Consider the following 22,768-nt stretch of genomic DNA (forward strand, 5'->3'; position numbering starts at 1 on the left):
AGGGGGAGCTGCAGGCAGAGGGGGAGGGATAAGCAGGCTCCCCGCTGAGCAGGACCCTCCATCACGAACTGAGCTGAAAGCAGATGCTTAACCAACTGAGCCACCCAGGTGCTCCTAAATTAGCTCCGTTCTAATAAGAACTATTTCTCCTCAATTATCTGGCTAGTTACTATTACTTAGTATTAGTTACCTATTGCCGCATAATAAATTACTCCAGACCTTAATGGTTCAAGGCAATAATAATCATTTATTGTTATTATGGACTCATAATAGGTTCCTCTGCTTTCCGGATTGCCACCTGCAAATTTGTGGTCTGTACAACCGCCAGAAGGACTATAGAAAATAGAGCCTGACCATTATTAAAAGCGCCCAGTGGATAAAATCATTTAATCCTTAAATCTCACAATTTAAGGAAGGAATAAGTGCTAATGACTTTTTGCTAGCTTTGAAGTCACAAGTTGTCATTTACAGACTATCTTATTATTTATAGGGTCAGTCCTATTCAGTGTGGGAAGGGACTACAGAAGGATGTGTCTCTTAGGAGGGCCACTTGGAGGCCAGTTACTATACCCTTCATTGGAAAGGAAGATTGAACCTATCCATCTTTCCCTTTAGTCAAATTTCGGAATAAGGAGTGGTACACTAGTAATTTGCATAGGTGACAAGTTTTTTTTAATCCCTTGGTGGAGTATGTGTATGGAGTATCATTACAACTATGTATATTTTATATATTGGCATGTTTAAATCCATTACAGACATTATTCTCTGGGATTCTGAAATGGTCCTATCTTTGGCCAGTGGGAGTCTTAAAGTTGGCTTCTGTCTTCTTTTAAAATCTCCCTAGTAGTCTCTGACAACTCTCCTGCTTTCAGGCACAATATGACCCAGGATCATATTATACATTTCCTGCCCCAGAGCTGAATGTCCAATTATGCAAGAAGTCCTGGTTTATTTATTTTTATTTTTTTTTAGAAGTCCTGGTTTATTTTTTTGTGGAAAATGCTATTTAGAGATAACAATTTTGGTACTAGAGTTTTAATTCCTACTGAGTTACTGTTGTTTCAGGATTTCTTTAGTGGACATGGCTAGGAAATAAATACTTTAGGGGGTGCCTGGGTGGCTCAGTCATTAAGCATCTGCCTTCGGTTCAGGTCATGATCCCAGGGTCCTGGGATTGAGCCCCACATCAGGCTCCCTGCTCCGCTGGGAGCCTGCTTCTCCCTCTCCCACTCCCCCTGCTTGTGTCCCCTCTCTTGCTGTCTCTCCCTCTGTCAAATAAATAAAAAATAAATAAAAAAAATAAATAAAATCTTTAGAAAAAAAAGAAATAAGTACTTTAGAAGGAGAAAATTAAGCCATGAATTCATATGTTATTTCTAGTTCAAATTAAAAGTGAGCAGATTTTTTACTTTTTTTGATTTAATGTCTATATCTCTTTTCTCTTATGCTGAAAATCTTGGTTCCTGATGAGAAATATTAACATAATTACCCCCTTGGTTTATATCTATCTATTCATTCATCCACCCATCAAGCTATCTTGCTATCTAGCTATTTTTATCTTTATCTGTAGTTTCAAAATAACACCAGTGCTACCACTAACATGAAGACTATAGGATGTGTTACAAAATCTCTTTATGGTTCTCTTTGTCCTTATGATATAACCCACTGTATAGTCAACTTATCATCAATCGAACTAAATCTCTCCTAGGTTATGCCACCAACTTGAAATACAGTTAAGACTCATTTATTTCCTTATTTTCTTTGAATGCTTAAGAATTCCTCCTTTTTTTTTTTTTTAAATTTTCCAGGTAAAAATCTGACCTAGTTCCAAGTAAACACTATGAAGCAGATTGTATTTTTTAAAAGTCCAGCTCTCATCCTTGTCACTTCTTGTTCTCTTCCTCATCCTACAGGTGACCATTCTTAATTTTTTTTCCATAATCTGCCTCTTTTTTTTTTCTTAGAAAAACATAAGCATGTGTGTATGTGTATATGTAATACACATAAGTATGTATTAATATCTATTTTATCTATATCTATTATTCCCTTTTCTTGCATGCTTCTTTACCCTACTTTTTTCACTGACTGTATCCTGACGATCACTCCACTGCAACGTTGCAACATATAAAGATTTTTATAGCCGTGTCCTCTGTTGTATAAACGTTCTCTAGCTTTACCAATCAGATACCGAGTGACGCACATCTTGGGTTTAAACAGAGTTTGCTCTAGTAACGCCAGTGTCTGCCTCTCTCCAGCCTCACCATTAGATTAGACACATTTTTGAACTTTTTCTTAATCTCATAGGTAAGAAAAAGTATTAGCCTTAACTTGGAATCCCTAGAAGACAGAGTCAAAAAGCAATTCCACCGAAATGAAGGGGTACTCTGCCTAGCAAGCAGGAGTGAGAGAAGAGCAAAGTGAGGGGAAGGAAGAAAACCAAACGGAAGGTAGTGAGTTATCCAGCTGGCTACACCCGCTGGCTGCTTGGAGAGGGGGTGTTTCTCGAGGGGCTGGGGAGAGCTGTACAATTCTTTGGATTACTGGGCAGGAGGAAAACACAGTAGGAGCAGACAGGGTGACAGCTGGCCCTGTCACACCTCGAACAACAGAAGATAGAACTCACGTTTTGCTACCCTGGCATTGAAAGACTAAGGAACATTTTGAGCAGGAAAGAGGAGAGAATTTTCAGCAAGACTCAGAGGGAGGGGAGTTTAGGGAGCTGGGTACTAGTTGGCAAACGATTGCACCAACCCGCAGAGGTAGACTGCACTAAACACTGCTGGGTGAAATCAGAAGATAAAATAGACAAAGAATTCTTAATTTGGAGAGTTTGGAGGACCCTAGAGGGTCTATGACTGGGCACTATAGAGTTTGGAAACCTCCAAAATTTTATGCAAATTTTTGTGTCCTAAGCACATTTATTTTTCAGAGGAAAGGATTTTTAGATTTCACCTGATTCTCAGACATCTGGGAACCAAAAAATAATCAGGAAACCCAGGCTCAGTGAGATTCTGTGCTCACCGATAGATTTATGTTGTAAATAAGACTCACTTACGAACTTAGTGTAAACCTCGGGTGCCTTTCACCTCTTACAGCCACATTTGCTCTGAGCTCCTACTGTACTTACTGTCTGTGCAGCTCACGTTTACATTTTAGTTGTTTTTTTAAGTTTCGGTTTTCCTACACTGTGCTTTTCTTAAAGGAACATGCCTCATATGACCCTCAGTCATCGTCAGAATATGGCTTCGAGGTATTAGAAGGAACTGAAGGCATATTAAACATTTTGAGTTTATTTGCGCAAAGATTGATTTGAACCGGGCAGCCTCCAGCCCAGCAGAGAGAAAGGAGCTCCGAGGACTGCACCAGATGAAAGACTTACCGGCAGAAGGCAGTGGGAACAAGGAAGTTACACCGGCAAAGAAGCAGACCGGCTATGGCACGGTCTCCTTCCTTTAGGGGATCGCAGGGGTCTGTCAGGCAGATTATCTAAGTCGTGCTCATCAGGGGATTCCTGATGGACTGGTTTCAGATTCCACTTCTGGGACAGCCGAAACTGTAACGAAGTCAAGTCTCGGTTTGGTGATGCAGGACTGAGCATAAGCAACTCCATTTCGGGCCTGCTGTCTTGTTTTTAACAAAGGTCAAGCCAAATGCAAATTAAATGAAGCAAAATCTGCTGAAAAACATGTTGCACAAAACACATGTACATATATGGATAAGTTACAACTAAACAAATCTCTTCTTTTAGCCTTGGCTGCCGACTAACAGCAGAAATAGCCTGACTGGTTCTCTCTTGCATCAGAGCTCATCCCAGGAGCATGCAGCATTACATGAACTCTGCCTTGTTACGCCCTCATCTGAGACACTGCGTTAGCACACGCCTAGATCTGTGCACGCTGACACACTTGGAGCAGGAAAGCAGGGCTTGCAGCCGTTTACAGAGCCCCGGAGTCCCCGCCTTATCAAGCCCGACCTCCCACCTTCCTTGGCGCAAGACTTCCCCTTATGTGTCCACAATGCCTCCTACTCCCACCTGTGAGGCAGAGAACCAAAGGGAGCATTTTGAGTTCTTGAAACAAACAAACAAACAAAATTGTATACCATTCAGCTATGCATTGTTAAGACACTCTGACCACCTTTTAGATTTTGCATTTAAAATTTGTTCCAAACACCGTGAAATTTATGCTTCTGGGTGGGGACTTGCCTCTTGAGCACTTAAAAAATATTTTATTATGTGTGTTAGTTATTTTTCAGAAAAAGACCAAACTTTAGCTTTGATCTGTCTATACTGTTACCTAGAAATTCAATTTAGTATTACTCTGCTTCAGGTGAAAAACAAAAGCGTGGAGCCATGTAAAGTTAAAAGCCTGAGATAGAGGAAAATGTCTTAAACACCATCGAAAAGTATATTACAAAGAAAACATCTTCTTTTAAAATGCGGTTCTTATTATTGAGATTAGAGCAGAATTACAAAACTTACCAAAAGAAGTCAGATTGTCCATAAACTCCTGCTACTAGAGCTGAATGTCCATGAGGGGAACCTTCATATTTTTAAACAGCTTTATTGAGGTATAATTTACATACCATAAAATTCACCTCTGTTAAATTCAGGGAGCTGTACTTTTAATAAGTCATTATCTGTAATACTCACCACTTGTGACTGTACGGTAGTGCTTCACATGTAGTTAATATGGTAAATATTTTGTTGTTATTTTAATAAGAAGATCCCAAACATTGGTCCCAATTTTGATGAGAAAGATTTTAGAGTCCCGTAAAGAAACCTGTCCGAGGTGTCATTCCCCTCGTACATGATTAATCAAGGCTATTTGCTACGCAAGTCAAGGCTCTCATGTTAGACCAGGAGATACAGCTTCCCGCCCACACAGGAGCTGATGAGACCCCCAGGGTCTGTGTTATGAGGCGAGTTATTTCCAATTTGGAGAAAATATGAAATGTCAATTGAAGACAACTTCATTAAAAAAAATTAAGAATAAATGAACAGATTACATCCTGGAGCTAAAGAGATACTTAGCACTTTTGTTACCTTATCTATATTATTAGCTGCTTTTAAATTCATTTCTTGTTATTTAGGTTCTGGAGAGAGTTTTGATCCAGGAACTAGAAGATTTGATTTTGGGGCCTGATGTACTACTTTTAAGGTGCTGGTTTATCCTCTTGATTCACTTGTAATCTCTGGGGCTTAGTTCCCCATCCATTAAATTGGGGCTAGGATATCTGCCTTGACTATTTTAGGAAGATGTGACTAGGAGCAACGGAAACAGTGTATGCAGAAATGCTCTGGTAGCCTCAAACCTCTGCGCCAGTGTACGGCAGTTCTTTTATTATCACAAATCACGACAGTTTTCTATATTAACCCAAATCATCTGCAAATAGTTCTAAGTGTCTATCTACACTTGACACTGTATTTTCCAAGATAAACACTTGTGGCTTTTAAGTGGGAACAGTTAGGCTCTTTATTCCATATGGGATAATGACAAGTTGGAGTGAATTTCCTACCTGGGCCTCAATCTCCTCTGCTTTCTTACTGTCACTTCCCATTGTTTATTATCACATTCTCTATTACTATCAGTTTATTTATTATCACATTAAAAGATAACAGAAACATCTCATAGGTGACCTGAAGAATGACCACATTTCTTTAGAGAAAGTGAGGTAAATTTGTTCTTTTGAATAATTAAACTTGGTTATAGAGCGAACTAGAATGCATAAGTTGTAAAGCAAACCTAAAAGCTTCATTAAAAATTGTAAAGAAGTAACAGTCATAATGGGTTAAGCTAATTCAAACATATATTGCTTTATGATGGTGGCGTCCCAAGCCTCAGGTTTTGTCCTTAGTACTTCCATGTCCTTAGTACTTCCAGTACTTTTGTCCTTAGTACTAAGTACTTAGTAATGTGCATGAGCACATTACTCATTTTTTTTCACAAGTTTCCATAAAATTCAGCTAACGCTTTTAACTTACTGTTTAGCATATTAGGTGTCTTGGACATTCTAGAACACATCAAGCCTTTTCATACTTGTTTTGGATTAATTTAGATTTGACTCCCCACTGACCTTCCTCCCACAATCATAATCAATAGATCATAATATACCATAAATGTTTCTCCGTAATATCTTCTAAATTAATTCTTTCCTTTTTTATGGCTATTTCTTAAAACCAGGCCCTTTATAATGTGCTTAGATTTTCCAAAACTGTCTCCTAGTGATTCCCCAATATATCCATGCTGCAAAGGGATGTCGACAGGATTGTCTTTACCATGGCTTTTTCTTTTTCTTTTTTTTTTAAAGATTTTATTTATTTATTCGACAGAGATAGAGACAGCCAGCGAGAGAGGGAACACAAGCAGGGGGAGTGGGAGAGGAAGAAGCAGGCTCATAGCAGAGGAGCCTGATGTGGGGCTCGATCCCACAACGCTGGGATCACGCCCCGAGCCGAAGGCAGACGCTTAACCGCTGTGCCACGCAGGCACCCCAACCATGGCTTTTTCTTGCCCAGAAACTGCTTTTGTCTCATTCTTGAGGACAAGCAAATCTGTTATCGACTGTCAATTTCTCATTCTTCTATACCTCATCTGTCCCATTTCTCCTAGCTAATCAATTACAATATTCTGTTTAGTCAGTTTGGCTTCATTCTCATGATCATCATGGTGTCACCTTGCTTGTCCCTACATTTGCACTTGTGCTTAGAACCTTTGGAATAAAGATTCCTTCTACTTTTCCATTGAATAGCTACTCACTGGTTCATTAACTGAACAAATAATGAATGCCTATTCTATGCTGGGCAACTCTTGGAGGTGTGAGTGATACAATGGTAGAATGAGAGATCAGGCCCATCGTCAGGGGAAAATAATAACTAATGTATAAACAAGCTAACAAATAAATAAAATTAGTAATATTTATGGAGAAAGTAAAATATGATGATATGATAGAGAATGAATAGAGGGAGGGATAGTTTTGGGTTGATCTAAGGGAGCACCTTCCTGGGAGGTGCTAAGGAGGAGGCAGCCAAATGGAGACTGATGGTAAGGGTGCCCCCTGCTGGAAGATACAGTGTACAGGTCTAGAAGCAGAAATGAGCTGGGTGTGTTCAAAGGACAGAAGTAGGCTAATTGGGGTTGAAAACCTTTTAATAAATTTATTAGCCATTTGTATTTCTTCTTTTTCATTTGTTTATTATGTAATTTTTCTCTATTCGCCACTTCAAACATTAATTTGGAAGACCTGCTTACATAACGAGTGTATTAGTTATCAGATATTGTTAATCCTTTCTTCGGTTTAATATTTGCCATTTACTTTTGCTTATGGTGAAGCTTTTATTTTTTTATGTAGAGAAGTTTATAGTTTTTATTTTGTCACATTTCTCTTTTTTCCCCTCAAGGATTTATCTCTGCATATATCCTTAGAAAGGGCTTTCTCAGGTATACACTGTATGATCTTACTCATATATGGAATCTAAAAAAGTCTAACTCATAGAAGCAGAGTGGAATGGTGATTGCCAGGGGCTGGGAGTGGGAGAAATGGGGGAGATGTTAGCCAAATGGTACAAACTTTCACTTATAAGATGAATAAGTCCTGGGGATCCAATACACAGCATGGGCCTATAGTTAATAATACTGTATTATACACCTGAAATTTGCTGAGAAAGTAAATTGTAAGTGTTCTCACCACACATACATACAAGGTAACCATGTTAGATGATGAATGTGTTAACTCGACCATGGTACTCTTTTCACAATGTATTTGTATTCCAAATCACCACATTCTACACCTTAAATATATACTGTTTTGCCAACTGTATTCAGTAGGGCTGGGAAAAGAAAGAAATTCAACACCCCAAGATTAGGAAAATATAAACAAAAAGGAAAGTTCAACGAAGAGTTTATATGGAACTGTCTGGGATCCTGAAATGTATTATAATTTTACTCCTCTGCTTCAGCACTTACTGTTTGTTTATAAATTACTTTTAAATCAGGATTCCTGGGTGGCTCAGTTGGTTAAGCATCTGCCTTCGGCTCAGATCATGATCCCAGGGTCCTGGGATCAAGTTCCGCATCGGGCTCCCTGCTCAGTGGAGAGCCTGTTTCTCCCTTTCCCTCTGCTGCTCCCCCTGCTCTCTCTCTTTCATACTCTCCCAAATTAAAAAAAAAAAAAAAGTACTTTTAAGTCACTATGGTTATCAGGCCGTAAATAGTGTCTTTAAAATGAGAAAATAAAGGGTATACTGGACTTCAGTTTTGAAACGTTCAGGAGCCGAAAGCATGGAGTAATTCCTCTTGGTGAAAAAGATGGGCTCAGTTTTGAAAGGTCAAGAATTTACTTTCCCCCTTAATTTTCACTGGCATTTTCGCTGACAAGCACCACTCTCAGCAGGCACTGCTGTTTTCTTATTGTGAGAGAACAGTGTCCTTCCTCAGATTTAACCTTTGTTATTTCTCCAAGTCCTGCCATCTGCTCTTACACAAAAAAAGCACTGCACAAAAGGAAGAAATTGAGTGCCACCAGCTGTATACAGAATAACCGGGTAACGTAATTAACAAAGCAGGGTTTCCCATGCTTTTGGCAGAGTGAAATGCACTCGGCAGAGAGCCAAAGTGTAAGTACAGGATGGAGTCAGGTGGGTCTGGGTTCAGTTGTAATCTCTGCCACGTAACGGGTAGACGATCCAAACCTGAGTGCTCATCTTTGCGCTTGTAAAATGGGGACGGGAATAGCTATCCTGTGAATAAGAGGAATAGGGTAATATGCACAAACTGGCTAGCAGAATCCCTGGCAACTAGCAGGTCTCATCTTCTCCCCTGTCTACCTCCCTGGCTCGAGCCCTTTACCACCTTTATACAGTTTTTTTTTCTTTTTAGCAAAAATTGAGCTTTTTGTAGTTTTTATAATCACGCGCTGAAAAAAAAACTTGTAAATGACTGTAACGAGTTTTAAACTCTGAAATGTTTCATTTAAAACCACTTCTCCTTTATATGGGTAAATGAAATGCTTTTGTTATGAGGAACTGCTGAAATATATTTTTGGCTGAAAACGTGGCAATGCTATATTTAGAGGAACATTTGGCTAATACAAATAGTTAAATGTGTTTATTTTACAGAGAGATGCTTCATGTCAGTCAACATACGCAGTTTATAGGCAATTACAGTGGAAGCCATATGTAGAATATATATTGTATATTTTCAGTCTTACTAATATAGCAAAGTTTAATCTGCTTAGTACAGCACCGTGCAGGGGCGTCTGGGTGGCTCCGTCAGTTAAGTATCTGACTTCGGCTGAGGTTGTGATCCTGGGGTCCTGGGATCGAGACCCGCATCAGGCTCCCTGCTCAGCAGGGAGTCTGCTTCTCCTTCTTCCTTTGCTCCTCCCCCTGCTTGTGCTCTCTCTCTCTCAAATAAATAAAAAAAATCTTTAAAAAAAGTATAGCACCATGCACCAGGTATTCAATACATACTTCCTGCAAATGGTAAAGTGGTTATGATAAAGACTTGGAAGCCATCAGCCATGTGTATATTGGAAAGTAAGACTGGCTGGGTTCCACATAAGTAATAGCATTTTTTGGACAGTAAAATAATATTTAAATTGTTGCAATAAATTCTTTCTCCCTCCCCTTACGTGTTCTGGTTTGAAAAGTGCCATGCAATTAAAAAAGAGAGAGAGAGAGAGAGAGAGAAAGCTGAACTAGCAAGAAACTGATTGTACTGACAGAGCAGGGCGCTTTTCGTTGGCATAACGTGTTCTTCACAGTGTTGTTAATGAATCTGAATCTATTACATGTCCACTCTGATATTCAGTTGAGTAATAAATATTTAGTCATCCTGGTGTCGATGAACACGAGCTGCTGTAACATTAGACTAGACAGACGGGACAGCAGGTTTCCCCATATTCACACTGGCCAAAAGTAACTTTTAATTTTACACCAGGACTAAATAGGTCTGTCAGTGAAAGCAACAGATCTTAGAACATTGATGAAAGTGATGGATCTTCTTCCCATAAAAATACAAGTAGGCACACGCACAATTAGGTGTGGTTTCAGGAGACTCGAGGACCCACTGAATCCCATTCATGAACCTCAGGCTGAGAACCCTGCAGCTTTGGACCAGATGTCACTTTGGAGACGAGGGCAGAATTCTTCTTAATGGCAGGTGAGACAGTAAGGCCTTCTCTGCCTGGCGGATGTCAATTACTCTGGGGAAGGTTAAATAACCTCAAGATCTTTGTAAGTATTAAAGGTTATAGGGAAGTAATGGCTCGTTAGAAACCATTTCCAGAACAAAAACAAATGGGCTTTATCAACAGTACGGATTTATATTTTAGACTGAGAACTTCTGGATTAGAGTCATTTATCACTAGTGTTTATAAAAATATGAAAGCCTAAACCATATAATCTTTAACTATGTGTAATCACTATTCTAAAGACAAATGTGGCAACCTTAGTCTAATTATTAAAATTTTTCATGAAACTCTGTATTTGTTTTGTTATGATTAATATTTATTTTTATAGATTTTATTATGTGAGAGAGACAGCAGGAGCAGGGGGAGCTGGAAAGGGAGAAGTAGGCTCCCTGCTGAGTAGGGAGCCCAACATGGGGCTCGATCCCAGGACCCTGGGATTTATGACCCAAGCTGAAGGCAGTCGCTTAACCGACCAAGGCACCCAGGCTCCCTAATTATTTTATTTAATTGATTAACTCAGAAGAACCCTATGAGGTAGATATTTTTCTCCTCTGAGGAGAAAAGAGAAGAAAATGGAAGCTCATAGAGTTTGAATGACAGGCTACACGTTAGGAGCGGCTCCGTGGCAGAGCCTGAATCTGAAGACGCCCGACTCCAGAGCCTGGGCACCTAACCCGTGTCTGCACATGTAGGGAGAAACAGAAGCGAATGTCTGAGAGGAGCTGTGCCACCTCCCAGCACCTCCCGTCATCATGGCTAACAGAAAGCCGGTGCTGTAAACTGGGTGCCAGTCTTGTGTTCTCCCACCATGACCTCAATTTCAGAACCACATAGCAAGAGAAGTGCTGCTATTGTCCCATTTTATAGGTAAGGCATAGCGAGGCGCAGGGAGGGGACTAGCCAGGGTCCTGAGGCTTGTAGGTGGCAGAGCTGGGTGCGCATGGCAGTTGCTTGTGGGGTTTTGGAATCTGCGCTCTTACCCTTGATGCTATTCCTGGAGTATTTCTGTAAGCGTTGTGTCTGTGAATAAACGACAGCGAGGTTTGATGACCCCTCCCAGGGTCCCCACTTCGCTGAGTGGAACACGTGCTTCTTCATATTCATAAGCTTACCCATCCCTTTTCTTGAATATAGTTGTTCTTAAAAACTCACTGATTTGTCATGCCCTTACAATCCTTTTCAGAGTATCTCCTGCTGTGAAAGAACTGTCGAGTTACTACATTTAGCACAGTGTCTTAATATGCTTTAAACTCTTCTGTAGACACCCCTCTGAGAATCAGCACTGATTACACAGTCAAAGAAAAAGCTTCTTGGACAGCCTTGGCAGAAGGAGCTCATCTTACTGGAAGACGACCTTGCAGCATGCTGGCTAGCTGTGCTGCTTTCATGCGTCTCACGTACATGGGCTCCTGCATCCGTGTTCAGGCAGAGGTCGGTGAAGGTGGGGAGAAGGCTGCTGCCGGGCAGGCAGAGGACTCAGGCGCCTGAAATGGCTTTGGATGGCGGATAGTGCCATCCTGTCCTGCAGAGACGTGCAGCACATCCCGGGGCCTATTCCTTGACTTCTGCCGGACAGTGGGCCTGTCACGGGTGGGTGGCTGAGGACACTATAACCAACAGCTCCTTCAGCAAATATTCTGAGACTAGGATCCATCAAAAGCTTATTTTCACCAAATGCACTATTATAACAATTCTAAGCATGTCTTTATCTCACGAATCTACTGTGAATCAGCTTTGTGGGAGAAGGTCTGAGTCTATTTCCCTTTCTGAACACAGACAGACTATGGCAATACGATCACTTGTTGAAGCATAACGTTCCCCCGTAACCCTCTTGACTTACGGGCCGCACGCTGGGGGTTTGGATCAGTTAGCTGCAGTCTGTCTCTCCCCTGAACATCAAGCACATTCCAAAGTTAGTTGGAGTTTCAGTTTCTACTGTGAGTCCAGGAAGTGCACCCTGTTTGCCCTATATTAAAAAGCACCCTATATAAAAAAAATTAGCCATGCCGCTGATCCCCCCCATATCTTGCTCCACTTTTCCTTTCTCCCCCTACAGAATTTGTCAGCTTATACCGCTATTTTCTTATAGTAGTTTTAGTTATTCATCATATTTAGTGTTTATTGCCTTTACCCAAATGGAATGTACACTCGTAAGTACAGGGGTCTTTGCTTTCTTCATGGAAATATCTACACAGGTAGTACATAGGTAGGAAGTGATGAATAAACAGTGACTGAATGCTTTCCATTAAAATCTAATTTTGATCAAGTCTGATTAGAAAGCAATCCATATTTCTGGTTTTGGAACTAGAAGTATATTATTTAAAGTTTTTTCTTGTTTCAGAATTTGAAACTGGTAGGTAGAATGTAAAACCCATCACGCCTTACCTTGAAAGCCATTTTTAAAATCGGCTCCGTTGGGTAAGAGATCTGGTGTATATTCACTGTAGCCACCTACATAAAACTGACTGATGACATTGAGACCAACCAGTCTTCCCGGGGAGATGATGGATTTATTTTTATGATCATCTACCTTCAAAGGGAAAAGAATTCAAAACCTATTAAAAAAGGAATTAATTCCCCAAGGTGAACTGTTAAGATACTGTTTTGTTATTTCCCATTAACTTGGCATGAAAAATTCACAAAGACCTGAATTTTGAAAAAATAAAAAACACCTCACCACTCTATTCTTTGCTTCTCCGCTGGTGTCTGTTACCATGGATATATTAATATAGCAGACATGGTTTTGCATTTCAATCAAAATCACAGTTCTCCAAAGATCAGGAGCTAGTATCCTGCTGGTCTTCCTCCATCTAGCCTTGGCCCCTCCCCTTCCATTCTCAAAACAACCATCAGAGTCATTTATCAAAAAAAGTCAATCAACTGCGGTACCCAACCTCCCTTCTTAAATTTCTCAGTAGCTCCCCATAGCTCTTGATAAAAATCTTAGCTATGGGGCACCTGGGTGGCTCAGTTGGTTAAGTGTCTGCCTTCAGCTCAGGTCATGATCACGGAGTCCTGGGATGGAGCCCCAAGTCAGGCTCCCCGCTCAAGGGGGAGCCTGCTTTCCCTCTCCCTGCCCCCACGCTTGTGCTCTTCTTTCTTTCTCTCTCTCAAATAAATAAATAAAATCTTAAAAAAAAATTCTAACTTAGTGTGACATCTAAGTCCTTTGATAACGTAGGCCTGGTTTACCAGTTAGCCACCTCTTTTGCTCTTCCCTACTGGAAAGCCACACTGAACTACTCACATTCTTCAAGTCCATGCTGGCCTTGTTTTTCTGAACTCCATTTATTTGCAGTTATGCTCAAACATCACCTTTTCGGGGGAGCATTTCCTGAGCCCTCTCTCTCACCTTATCTACATTATTCATCCCTCTTACTTATGCCCACACCACCTAATTGCAAGCATGCCTGTCCTCCCCAGCTGTGGGCGCTGGTCTGTGAACTGCGTGGGGCAGGCAGCTCGGGCCTGTTGCCTCTGGCCTTTACTGCACAGATCCGACGGTATACGGTAATGCTCAGCAAAGCTGTGCGACAGATGAGGGGATGGCGTTTTACCTTCAGCCAGCCCATCTGGAAGAACCTCCCCAGACGGACCGTGTGGATGGCAAGGCCCAGATCGAGGGGATCACTGCTGATACTTGCTGTGCCCCATCCCGGGTTGTAAGTATAAACCACACTGCCGTTGCGCAGACCCGCGGCCAGGAAGTCATCGCCGTTCAACCCTGGACTGAGAAGATATGTGGGGCATGCTTGCTGAGAGAAAATTCAGGAGTCCAGTCAGCTTCAGTTTATTGTCTAGTTTGAGGTGCAGACAGCATCCAGGCAGACGATAGACACGCCGCCTCGCACGGGCGCTCAGCTGTGTGTGCACCTGGGGAGTGTTCACGCCTCCAGAAACTGCGTGAACTCTAGCAGCTTTTCTCTGAAGCCATGAGGGTTCTCATCAAGCCAGGGGAATGATCAATACCTAAAAAGTTGGGATTAAAATCTCCTTTTCTTCTGAATGAAATTCCGTGTGCACTTTATTATAATAGAGTTGAACGGCTCTGATAGTTCAGGAGATTCAAAAGATTGAGATAACCGAGCTTCAGCTTTGAAATTCTATGATTTGAAGAGAGTTTTAAAAATATTATTTCCATAATTGCTCAGGATATGCTATAATCGTTCTATCACAAAAGCTCTTGACCATATCCCCACGCCCACTTAAAGGTGGGTTGTTTCTGTGTTCCCTATTCTCATTCTCCCTCCATTAGCTCAGGACCACCCATGGAGAGCAGCAAATTGCAGGACCCGGAGCACTCAGGGTACAGCTCCCCCAGACCCATGGAAAAGGGGGAAGGTGGGTGGGAGAGAACCAGCATCAGACACGACAGGAGGGTCCCGGCCGTATGCCTGGAGGCATTAGGAAGACTGGAGATGATCAACGGTGTAATTCTCAGCAGGTGGGCAGAGCAGCCATAGGTCAAGGCAGGGCTTCTTAATTAGGTGGAGACAAGAGGTCTGTCCACAGGGAGGAGGGACCCAAATACATCATCCAGTTTCTGAAAGGTGTGTTTGTGGACCTTAATACTGAGGTTTGCAGGTAGGAAACTAAGGCAAGGATTTCTGCTCAGAGGAAGAATATGAGGCCTGATAGAAGTAAGAAGTTTAATCAGGGGGTAAAAAGTAGAAGTGAGTCTTGGACAGGAACAAAGTTTGTTGTGAACATGTATAACCTCCCTCTCTTACACTTTTAAGGGTGGTGTTGTATGCTCCCTTGGCTTCTGTCGTTAGGCTAAGCAAGGTAAAGGAGAGAAAGATCTGCAGGGGTGGGGGTTTCTAGATAGCATAGGGAGGTGGGCTTCCTAAGGCACTGAGAAACGGAAGACAAATACTTAGAGATACTTGAACCTACCTGTGCTTTCCTAACAGGCCTGCCATAGGCCCTGAGCTGGGTTATTCTGGCAGCTCCTTAGGCCAGTGTGACATGCAGCCAGCGGTGAGAGGCACTGTGTTCAGCACCATACCGCTATCTGAACATGTTGGGAATTCATAGCAAATCTCGTTCTCTCTCTCTCAGGCGATCTCTCCCCCCCGCACTACTGCAGCAGGTTAGCTGGGTTATAAATTAAAAATAGGAAGAACTGCTGGGAGAAAACAGATTCAGGAATGCAGTTCTGCAGAAAGGAGAAAAAGCGTCAGAGATTGAAGTCTCTCAGGCAGTGGCTGGACTTTAGAAGACAGGGAGAGAGGGCTGAAGAAAGAATTGTAAGAGACTTTTCTGTGGGCTGTGAATGGGGATCTTTTTAAAGGAATTCTAGTGGCCATCTCAACTGTCTTTTCGGTTGTTCAGACCGTTGGAATGGAGATGGTATTCTGCCAATGGAACTGGTGGTAGGAGAGCAGTTTGTTTGAGCCATAACCTTCTCTCCTTTCTGTCCTGTTGCCATTCCTCCTTCCTCAAGTCAGGGAAAACCTGTGTCATGCCAAGAACAGCATGATTCTCAAGGTCCTACAGCCTGGCTGGGAGGAGATGGGAAGTTTGTCTCAAGTGCCATGGGGATCAGAGGAAGAGCAGCAGTGGGGGCAGTCATTACGACAGGGTGGGAAAGACAGGAAATTCAAAAGGAGTGATTTTTGAGTGGGTTTCTGAGCTAACCCACAAAGTGACATATAAGAAGTTACAAGGCAGATGAGGAAAGGGGAGGTTCTGAAGAGGGCCGCTAGAAGCAGAGGGAATAAAGAGGCAGAGGACATGGAATGCTTACAGGACTGCTGGGGGCTGGGCCTGGCTGGCATTTTGTGTCTGTGGCAGAAAGAACCATATCCTTAAGGCCTAGAATATCGCAATGAATGAGCTGAATATTTTACTGGAGACTCTTAGGAGCCTTGAAAAGGTTCTGAATGAAAGAATTATATTAGTTTTAGATTTTATTTATTTATTTTTTAAATTTTTATTTATTTATTTATTTATTTATTTATTTATTTATTAAAGCAAGAGATTGAAATAGAGAGAGAAGGGAGGAGGGGTAGAAGGAGAGAGAGAGAATCTTAAGTAGTCTCTATGCCCAGCATGGAGTCTGACTCGGGGCTCGAGCCCACAACCCTGAGATTATGACCTGAGCCAAAATCAAGAGTTGGACACTTAACTGACTGAGCCACCCAGGTGCCCCTAGTCTTAGATTTTTGAAGACTCTCACAGCAATGTTGAGGGGCAGAACAGAGAGGCAGACTTGGAATCTTGCTGGAAAATCATTCAAGTGACTCAAGAGAAGAGATAAAGGTCCAAAGAAATCAAGGCAGCGGCAGAGGGGGTAGAGAAAAGAGGAGGAATTTGTACAGGATTTGGAAGGAAAATCTGAAAGGACAGATCAATTTGGAGTGAAGAGTTGAGGAAGAGGGAAGAGCTGAAGGGGTTCCAAAGAGTCTGGTTTAAAGAACCAGGTGGAGGGGCGCCTGTGTGGCGCAGTCGTTAAGTGTCTGCCTTCGGCTCAGGACGTGATCCCGGCGATCTGGGATCGAGCCCCACATCAGGCTCCTCCTCTGGGAGCCTGCTTCTCCCTCTCCCACTCCCCCTGCTTGTGTTCCCTCTCTCGCTGGCTGTCTCTGTCGAATAAATAAATAAAATCTTAAAAATATAAAGAACCAGGTGGAATGACAGGGTCAGTTATGGAGATAGGCGCCTTGGCAAGGGGCAGGCTGGGGAGAGAGGCTGACTTCAGTTTATAGGTACCCCCGCCTACAGACCTGTCCCAGAGCATAGAAGTAGGGATGACCAACAGGTGCGGATAAGCAGAGCCAGGGAGCTAATCACACTGTCAAGCAAATGATCGCCTCTTATTTACAAACCATGGGTCCACCAGGGTTGTTTTCCTCTTCTCTGCCACACCTTCCTCTCTGGACCTTTCCTCTGTTGTAAGCCCTGATGGTGAGTGATGGAGGAGATATGAGAAAGAAAGCAGTTGACTACCAGAGCTGGTGCCTGGAAGGTGAACGTTATTTCAGGGAGTTGGAAGTGCTCTAGGGGATGTTCTGCAAACCTGGAAGTCCATCACAATCACTCAGTGTCCATTTATATGTCTTATGTCACTTTCCTGTAATTTATTGAAGTGAAAATTTCTTGCCTTACAGCACATAATAATATAAACATTGGCATATTCAAACAACCAACACTAATTGCATCCTCAAATTTAAGTGTTCCTTTATAATATTGTTCTGTGAGTAGCTTTGAGAAATATATGGGCAATTTCTATTTTTACATTTGTCAATTCACAAAGTTACAGATGATATTTGGCATTTATAATATTAGATAGAGATTTTTAGTGATTGACACAGTGAGTTTTTTCATGAAAAGAATTGGAACTATGCTCACTTGGCATGAAGAACACAAAACCACAGTGAATCTTAATGAAACCAGGCTTAGGAAGAAGATCTTTAGACAAAGCAAGGGATATTTGTTGGATATTACTTGGGAGCTGGTGCTAAGAAGGAAGGATTTAGCAAGATTATGTTGTGTAAGTGGTAAAGGGGGAGGAAGGAAACAATAGGAGATGACTTTGGATGAATAGTAGTTAAGAATAACAAGATCCCAGGAAATGAATAAAAATCCTTTTAGAATGTACAGAAAAAAAAAAAAAAAACAACCAAGCAAACTTGGTCTCTCATTGGCTAGAAAGAAGAGTCGTAACTCAGTTCCACAAATATTGTTATGCAGAGAGCTTTGAAGTGGGTGTGTGGTGGTGACCATATTTAACATTATAACAACTCGTAATGTTGCTTACAGGAGACCTCATGGGGGAAGAAGATGAGATGCTGTGGTCAGAAAAGCATCTGGCCTCATAGTGGACAGAGAACAGTGACTTAGCAACAGAAGCAAGGACTCAGTCTAAGGGAAGAGAGGGATGGTGGCCAGGGTAACGGTGATAAATAATGGAAACAAAGGAACCCTTGTGCACTGTGGCTGAGAATGCGAACTAGAGCAGCCACTGTGAAAATCAGTATGGAGGTTCCTCAAGAAATTAAAAATCGAATTAACACATGATCCAGTAATTCCACTAGTGGGTATTTAGCCAAAGAAAATGAAAACACTGCTTCAAAAAGATACATGCAACCCTATGTTTATTGCAGCACTATTTACAATTGCCAAGATATGGAAGTGTCCATTGATAGATGAGTGGATACAGATTATGGATACAGAATATGTGTGTGTGTGTATACACATACACGCGCGCGCACACACACACACACACACACTATATATATATATATATATATAAATTTATATTTATTCACAATGGAATACCATTCAGCCGTAAAAAGAATGAGATCTTGCCATTTTTCAACAACATGGATGGACCTAGAGGGTATTATGCTCAGTGAATAAAGTCAGGCAGAGAAAGACAAATGCTACATGATTTCAGTGGCATGTGGAATCTAGAAAACAAAACAAACAAACAAAAGAAGCAAAAACAGACCTTAAATATAGAGAACAAACTGGTGGTTACCAGAGCGGAATAAATGGGGGGGATGGGCAAGATGGGTCAAGGGGAGTGGGAGGTAAAGGCTTGCAGTTATGGAATGAATAAGTCACCAGGATGAAAGGTCCAACATAGGGGATATAGTCAGTGATTTTGTAATAACCTTGTATGGTGTCCGATGGCACCCGCACTTGGAGGCATAGCATAACCTATGAATCGCTGTGTTGCACACCTGCAGCTAATGTAGCATGGTGTATCAGCTATGCCTCAATTAAAAAAAAAAATGGAAGCAAGGTGAAGGATGCCGCTATGAATATTCTGGAAGGAAAGATCAAAGAGGTTGAGCTTTACTGGATTTGTTTGTTTGTAGTTTGTTTTTAAACCTAAGGGTTTTAGTATTTATACCAGCAGTTCTCCAGCCTGGCTGGAGCATGTCAGTATAGCCTCCGATTAACTGGCAAGTATGGACAGGAAGGGGAAATCTGTTATATAGGAGGGAGGAAGTGTATCAGAGGTTTCAGAGAGTCAACACAGGAGAAATCATACAGGTCACTGTAGCCTGAAGGAAAAAGAGAGAGACAAAAACAGAGAAAATAGGTAGACCTTGGCAGGACCCTGGCAACACCATACGGTGATTGTGATGGATTTTTTATGAGAAAAAAAACCCATACAAATTCAGAAACAGTAATCAGAGTCGGTCTCATTAGCTTCACCTTGAAGGAATGCCTGGAGAAGAGAAGCTGGGGGTTGGAACCATTGATTCATCAATGAAATCCTTAAAAGGAAGACTAAGACTCATGTACTATAAAAGAACTAATCCAAGCCTACGCATTGGAGAGAATTTCTGGGAGAAGCTGTCTTGCTGTTTCTCCCGTTGATCCTGGTCAATCACTGTCTGTTGTAAATCATAAAACTATACACGCATGAGCTCTCACTTGGTGTGCTTAGAAGGATACCCCAGAAATCAGAACCACTGGACTGGGAAGAGGCAGGAGCTCACTCTCAGGTGCCCTGGTGAGGATTCAGAACTGTGAGAAGGCTGTTCCTTGGATTCTTGGGCTGTCCCTTGGCTGTTCCGAGGGGGCATACTGGGAATCTAAAACGTGTATAGAGACGGTGCCACAAAATCCCTGTGTATTTCAGTGCTCACCAGGCCTAAAGGTTAATATTGAGACTTGTAATGTCACAGAAGCACGCTAAGTCTTGTTCAGCTATTCAACAATCTTTTAATTCCAATAGAAAAAAAACTTTCTGAAGTATGAAATTTTGATTTATAACTACAGAAAGAGTGAATGCAATTTGTTATTATTTCTTCAAACTATTCTTCCAATATGGTGACCTATTATCATGTATTAAGTCTAATTTACCTCTCTAAAAATGATAACGTACTTGGAACCCACAGAGGTAAGCGGTGCCCCAGCTGTCGCAAAGGCACGAGAGTTTAATCTTGGGCTCTTTGCTCATTTCCTCTTCTGTCTTTTGAAAAAGTGATGATGATAATACTAACACAGAATTGTCTCTAGCAATAACTTAAAGTGTTTTATTAGATCTTTGCAAATGGATTCAGAAATTCTAAGCGACAAGTAGATTTTTCCTCTCCCTTCTTCCTTTCCTGTCCTGAGTCAAAGAAAAGATGGGAGAGAAGCCACCAAGATGATGCTGTGACTTTCTGGTCCACTGAGCCCTGCCTGGTGAATGGCCCCGGAGTTCCCTTCCGAAAAGCCCTTCCTTGTGCACAGACATTCTGTGAATATATTTGAGTATTATTCCAGGGCCTATGAAGCTTTCAGGTTTCTGAAAGAAGGAAACTGCCTTGTAATCAAATATCCTTGACATAGAATACAATGGTGCTGACACGGAGACACCAAGATAAGCGTAACTAAGCTTTAGTTGACTGTTCAAGTGGTCGTGAGAGGGTATAGCCAGTTTTTAGAGAGGAAGCTAAATTAGATGTGAGTAAAGAGTTAGGTGTGAGTGATTTTAGGAAAATAGTGGAAGAAGCTTATGAAATTAGAATCGAAGCTAACGTGATGCAAAGAAAAATATATCTAGCTTGATGTGTGAGAAATAAGACCCAAAAGAATGCAAGTTTCACCTACCGGAACAATACGTATTGAGTAGTACGGGATTCTAGACACTCAAGCCATTTTTACTCCATAGTCAGTGATGGTCTCTGCTTTCGTGGGTGCTAAACTAAAATTGAGATGACTGCTGGTTTTGGGCCACCTGGGTGGCTCAGTCGGTTAAGCATCTGACTCTTGACCTCAGCTCAGGTCTTGATCTCAGGGTGGTGAGTTCACACCCTGCATTGTTACTTAAAAAAACAAAACAAAACAACAACAAAAAAACCAAGATGGTTGGAGATTTTTGAATGAACTCTTAAGGAGCATACGCTCTTGGTTTATCTTAAGATCTATTCTGTACAGCTTCTCTTTCTCTCTCTTTTTTTTAAAGATTTATTTATTTATCTTAGAGAAAGGGGGGGAGAGGGGCAGAGGGAGAGAGAGAGGGAGAGAAGCAGACTCTCCGCTGAGCGCGGAGGCCCGCACAGAGTTTGATCTCACGACCCGAGATCATGACCTGAGTGGAAACTGAGAGTCAGCCGCTTCACTGACGGCAGCACCCAGGGGTCCCTGTGCTGTACAGCTTCTAACCATAGTGGAAGACTCTCAGCTTCCTGTTCTGTAGATATGACCATTAAACTAAGGGTGGTCCAGAGCTTTGAAAGCATCAGAACCGTACACAGCCATGTCCTCGATGTTTCTTTGGTAGCTGTTGTGGACAATGGAGACCGTGTAGTTTCTGCTTCAGGAGATTAAATGATGAAAATGTGGGCAATGTCAACCGGCTACTGTTTGTGGCCAAGTCAAGATGATGTCTTGGCTTCCAGCTGTGCTGGTGAACAGGCAGCGAGGGAAGGGGGACAGCGACAACAAATGCAACGCTGTGCTTGGAGCACATGAGAATGTGATAAACCACATTTCCCGAGGCTACATAGGGTCCATATTTTTCTATGTTTTGAACAAGAAGAGCTGAGACTAGAAAAAGTGGGAGGTCTGGATCTCTCTTGCTGTTTGCTGTCAGAGATGAGATCATGAAAATAAGGGATGTAGGCACAGTTGTGGGTGCACTTGAATTTCCATAAGGCGTCATTGCAGGTGGAAAACAGTGAGAATGTGAGCTTCTAGTGGGCGGATTTGCAGTTGGCCCTGTGTTGGGCTCTGCTCTCACTGCAGAGTCGGCCTGAGGATTCTCTCCCTCCCCGCCTCCCCCTCGCTGGCACATGCACTCTCTCTCTTTCTAAATAAATAAATAAAATCTTCAATAAATAAATAAATAAATAAATAAAAAGGGGGGAGGATTTGCAAGGATCTATATATTTTTGTCATTTCAACTCTGTTTAAGCACTGGTCAAATGTAATAATTCTTATTTCTCAAGTCAGTAGAGTGAATTAGTTTAACTTTTTTTGGACAATGTTAAGAACTCAAATTATTTAATAACTTAGACAACTTTGACACTATAGTCCAGGATATTTAATTTCACAAAAGCCAAGATTTGATAGTTTGAGGTTGTCAGGAAGAAATTCGCACAATTTCTAGTCACTCTGATGTGATTATGGAAGAAAATAATGAACATTTTACTACGAAAGAGAATGTTGGGTACGAGCATACGCTGCCAGTTATGTTACAAAATGCCTGAGTACTGTGAAATTGGGAGATGTGTAACATTAAGGAGCTGGCTACAACCTGCTCTCTCATTCATCAGGCATCTTCCTTCTGCTCCATCTGAATCAAGGCCCTTCAAAGAACGGGCTGAGCTGATTGGATTTTTGAAACGCCCCCCCTCATTTTTCTTTTTCTGTACTGTAGATGACATTCATTTCATTTTTTCCCCCAGAAAAACATCAAGCTATATTTACGTGCTCTTATTTCTGTTACAGTTAATAACCGAGGGCTTGAAGTAAATAAGATATTATTTGGCATGAAATACGAGGTAACCTTTCATAGTTAATTACTGCAGCACAGAAGACCTCCGTGCGAGGGACTGGCAGAAAGCTACGCACACAAAGCACTTAGTACATACATCAAATAACCAGGAAGTTATACATTTTTTTTCGG

General features: G+C 41.7%; 1 protein-coding gene across 1 annotated transcript in view; it reads right to left on the bottom strand.

The window, feature by feature from the left end:
• Positions 1-22,768, bottom strand: part of EYS (eyes shut homolog) — a 1,466,842-nt gene that overhangs the window by 43,360 nt on the left and 1,400,714 nt on the right. Inside the window, 4 exon segments of the mRNA XM_008684895.2 lie at positions 3,380-3,486; positions 10,069-10,184; positions 12,577-12,721; positions 13,749-13,915. Of these exon segments, the coding sequence (XP_008683117.2) occupies positions 3,380-3,486; positions 10,069-10,184; positions 12,577-12,721; positions 13,749-13,915 (535 nt within the window).

This window comes from Ursus maritimus, unplaced genomic scaffold (assembly GCF_017311325.1).
Source record: "Ursus maritimus isolate PB19 unplaced genomic scaffold, ASM1731132v1 scaffold_29, whole genome shotgun sequence".
Classification (NCBI taxonomy): domain Eukaryota; kingdom Metazoa; phylum Chordata; class Mammalia; order Carnivora; family Ursidae; genus Ursus; species Ursus maritimus.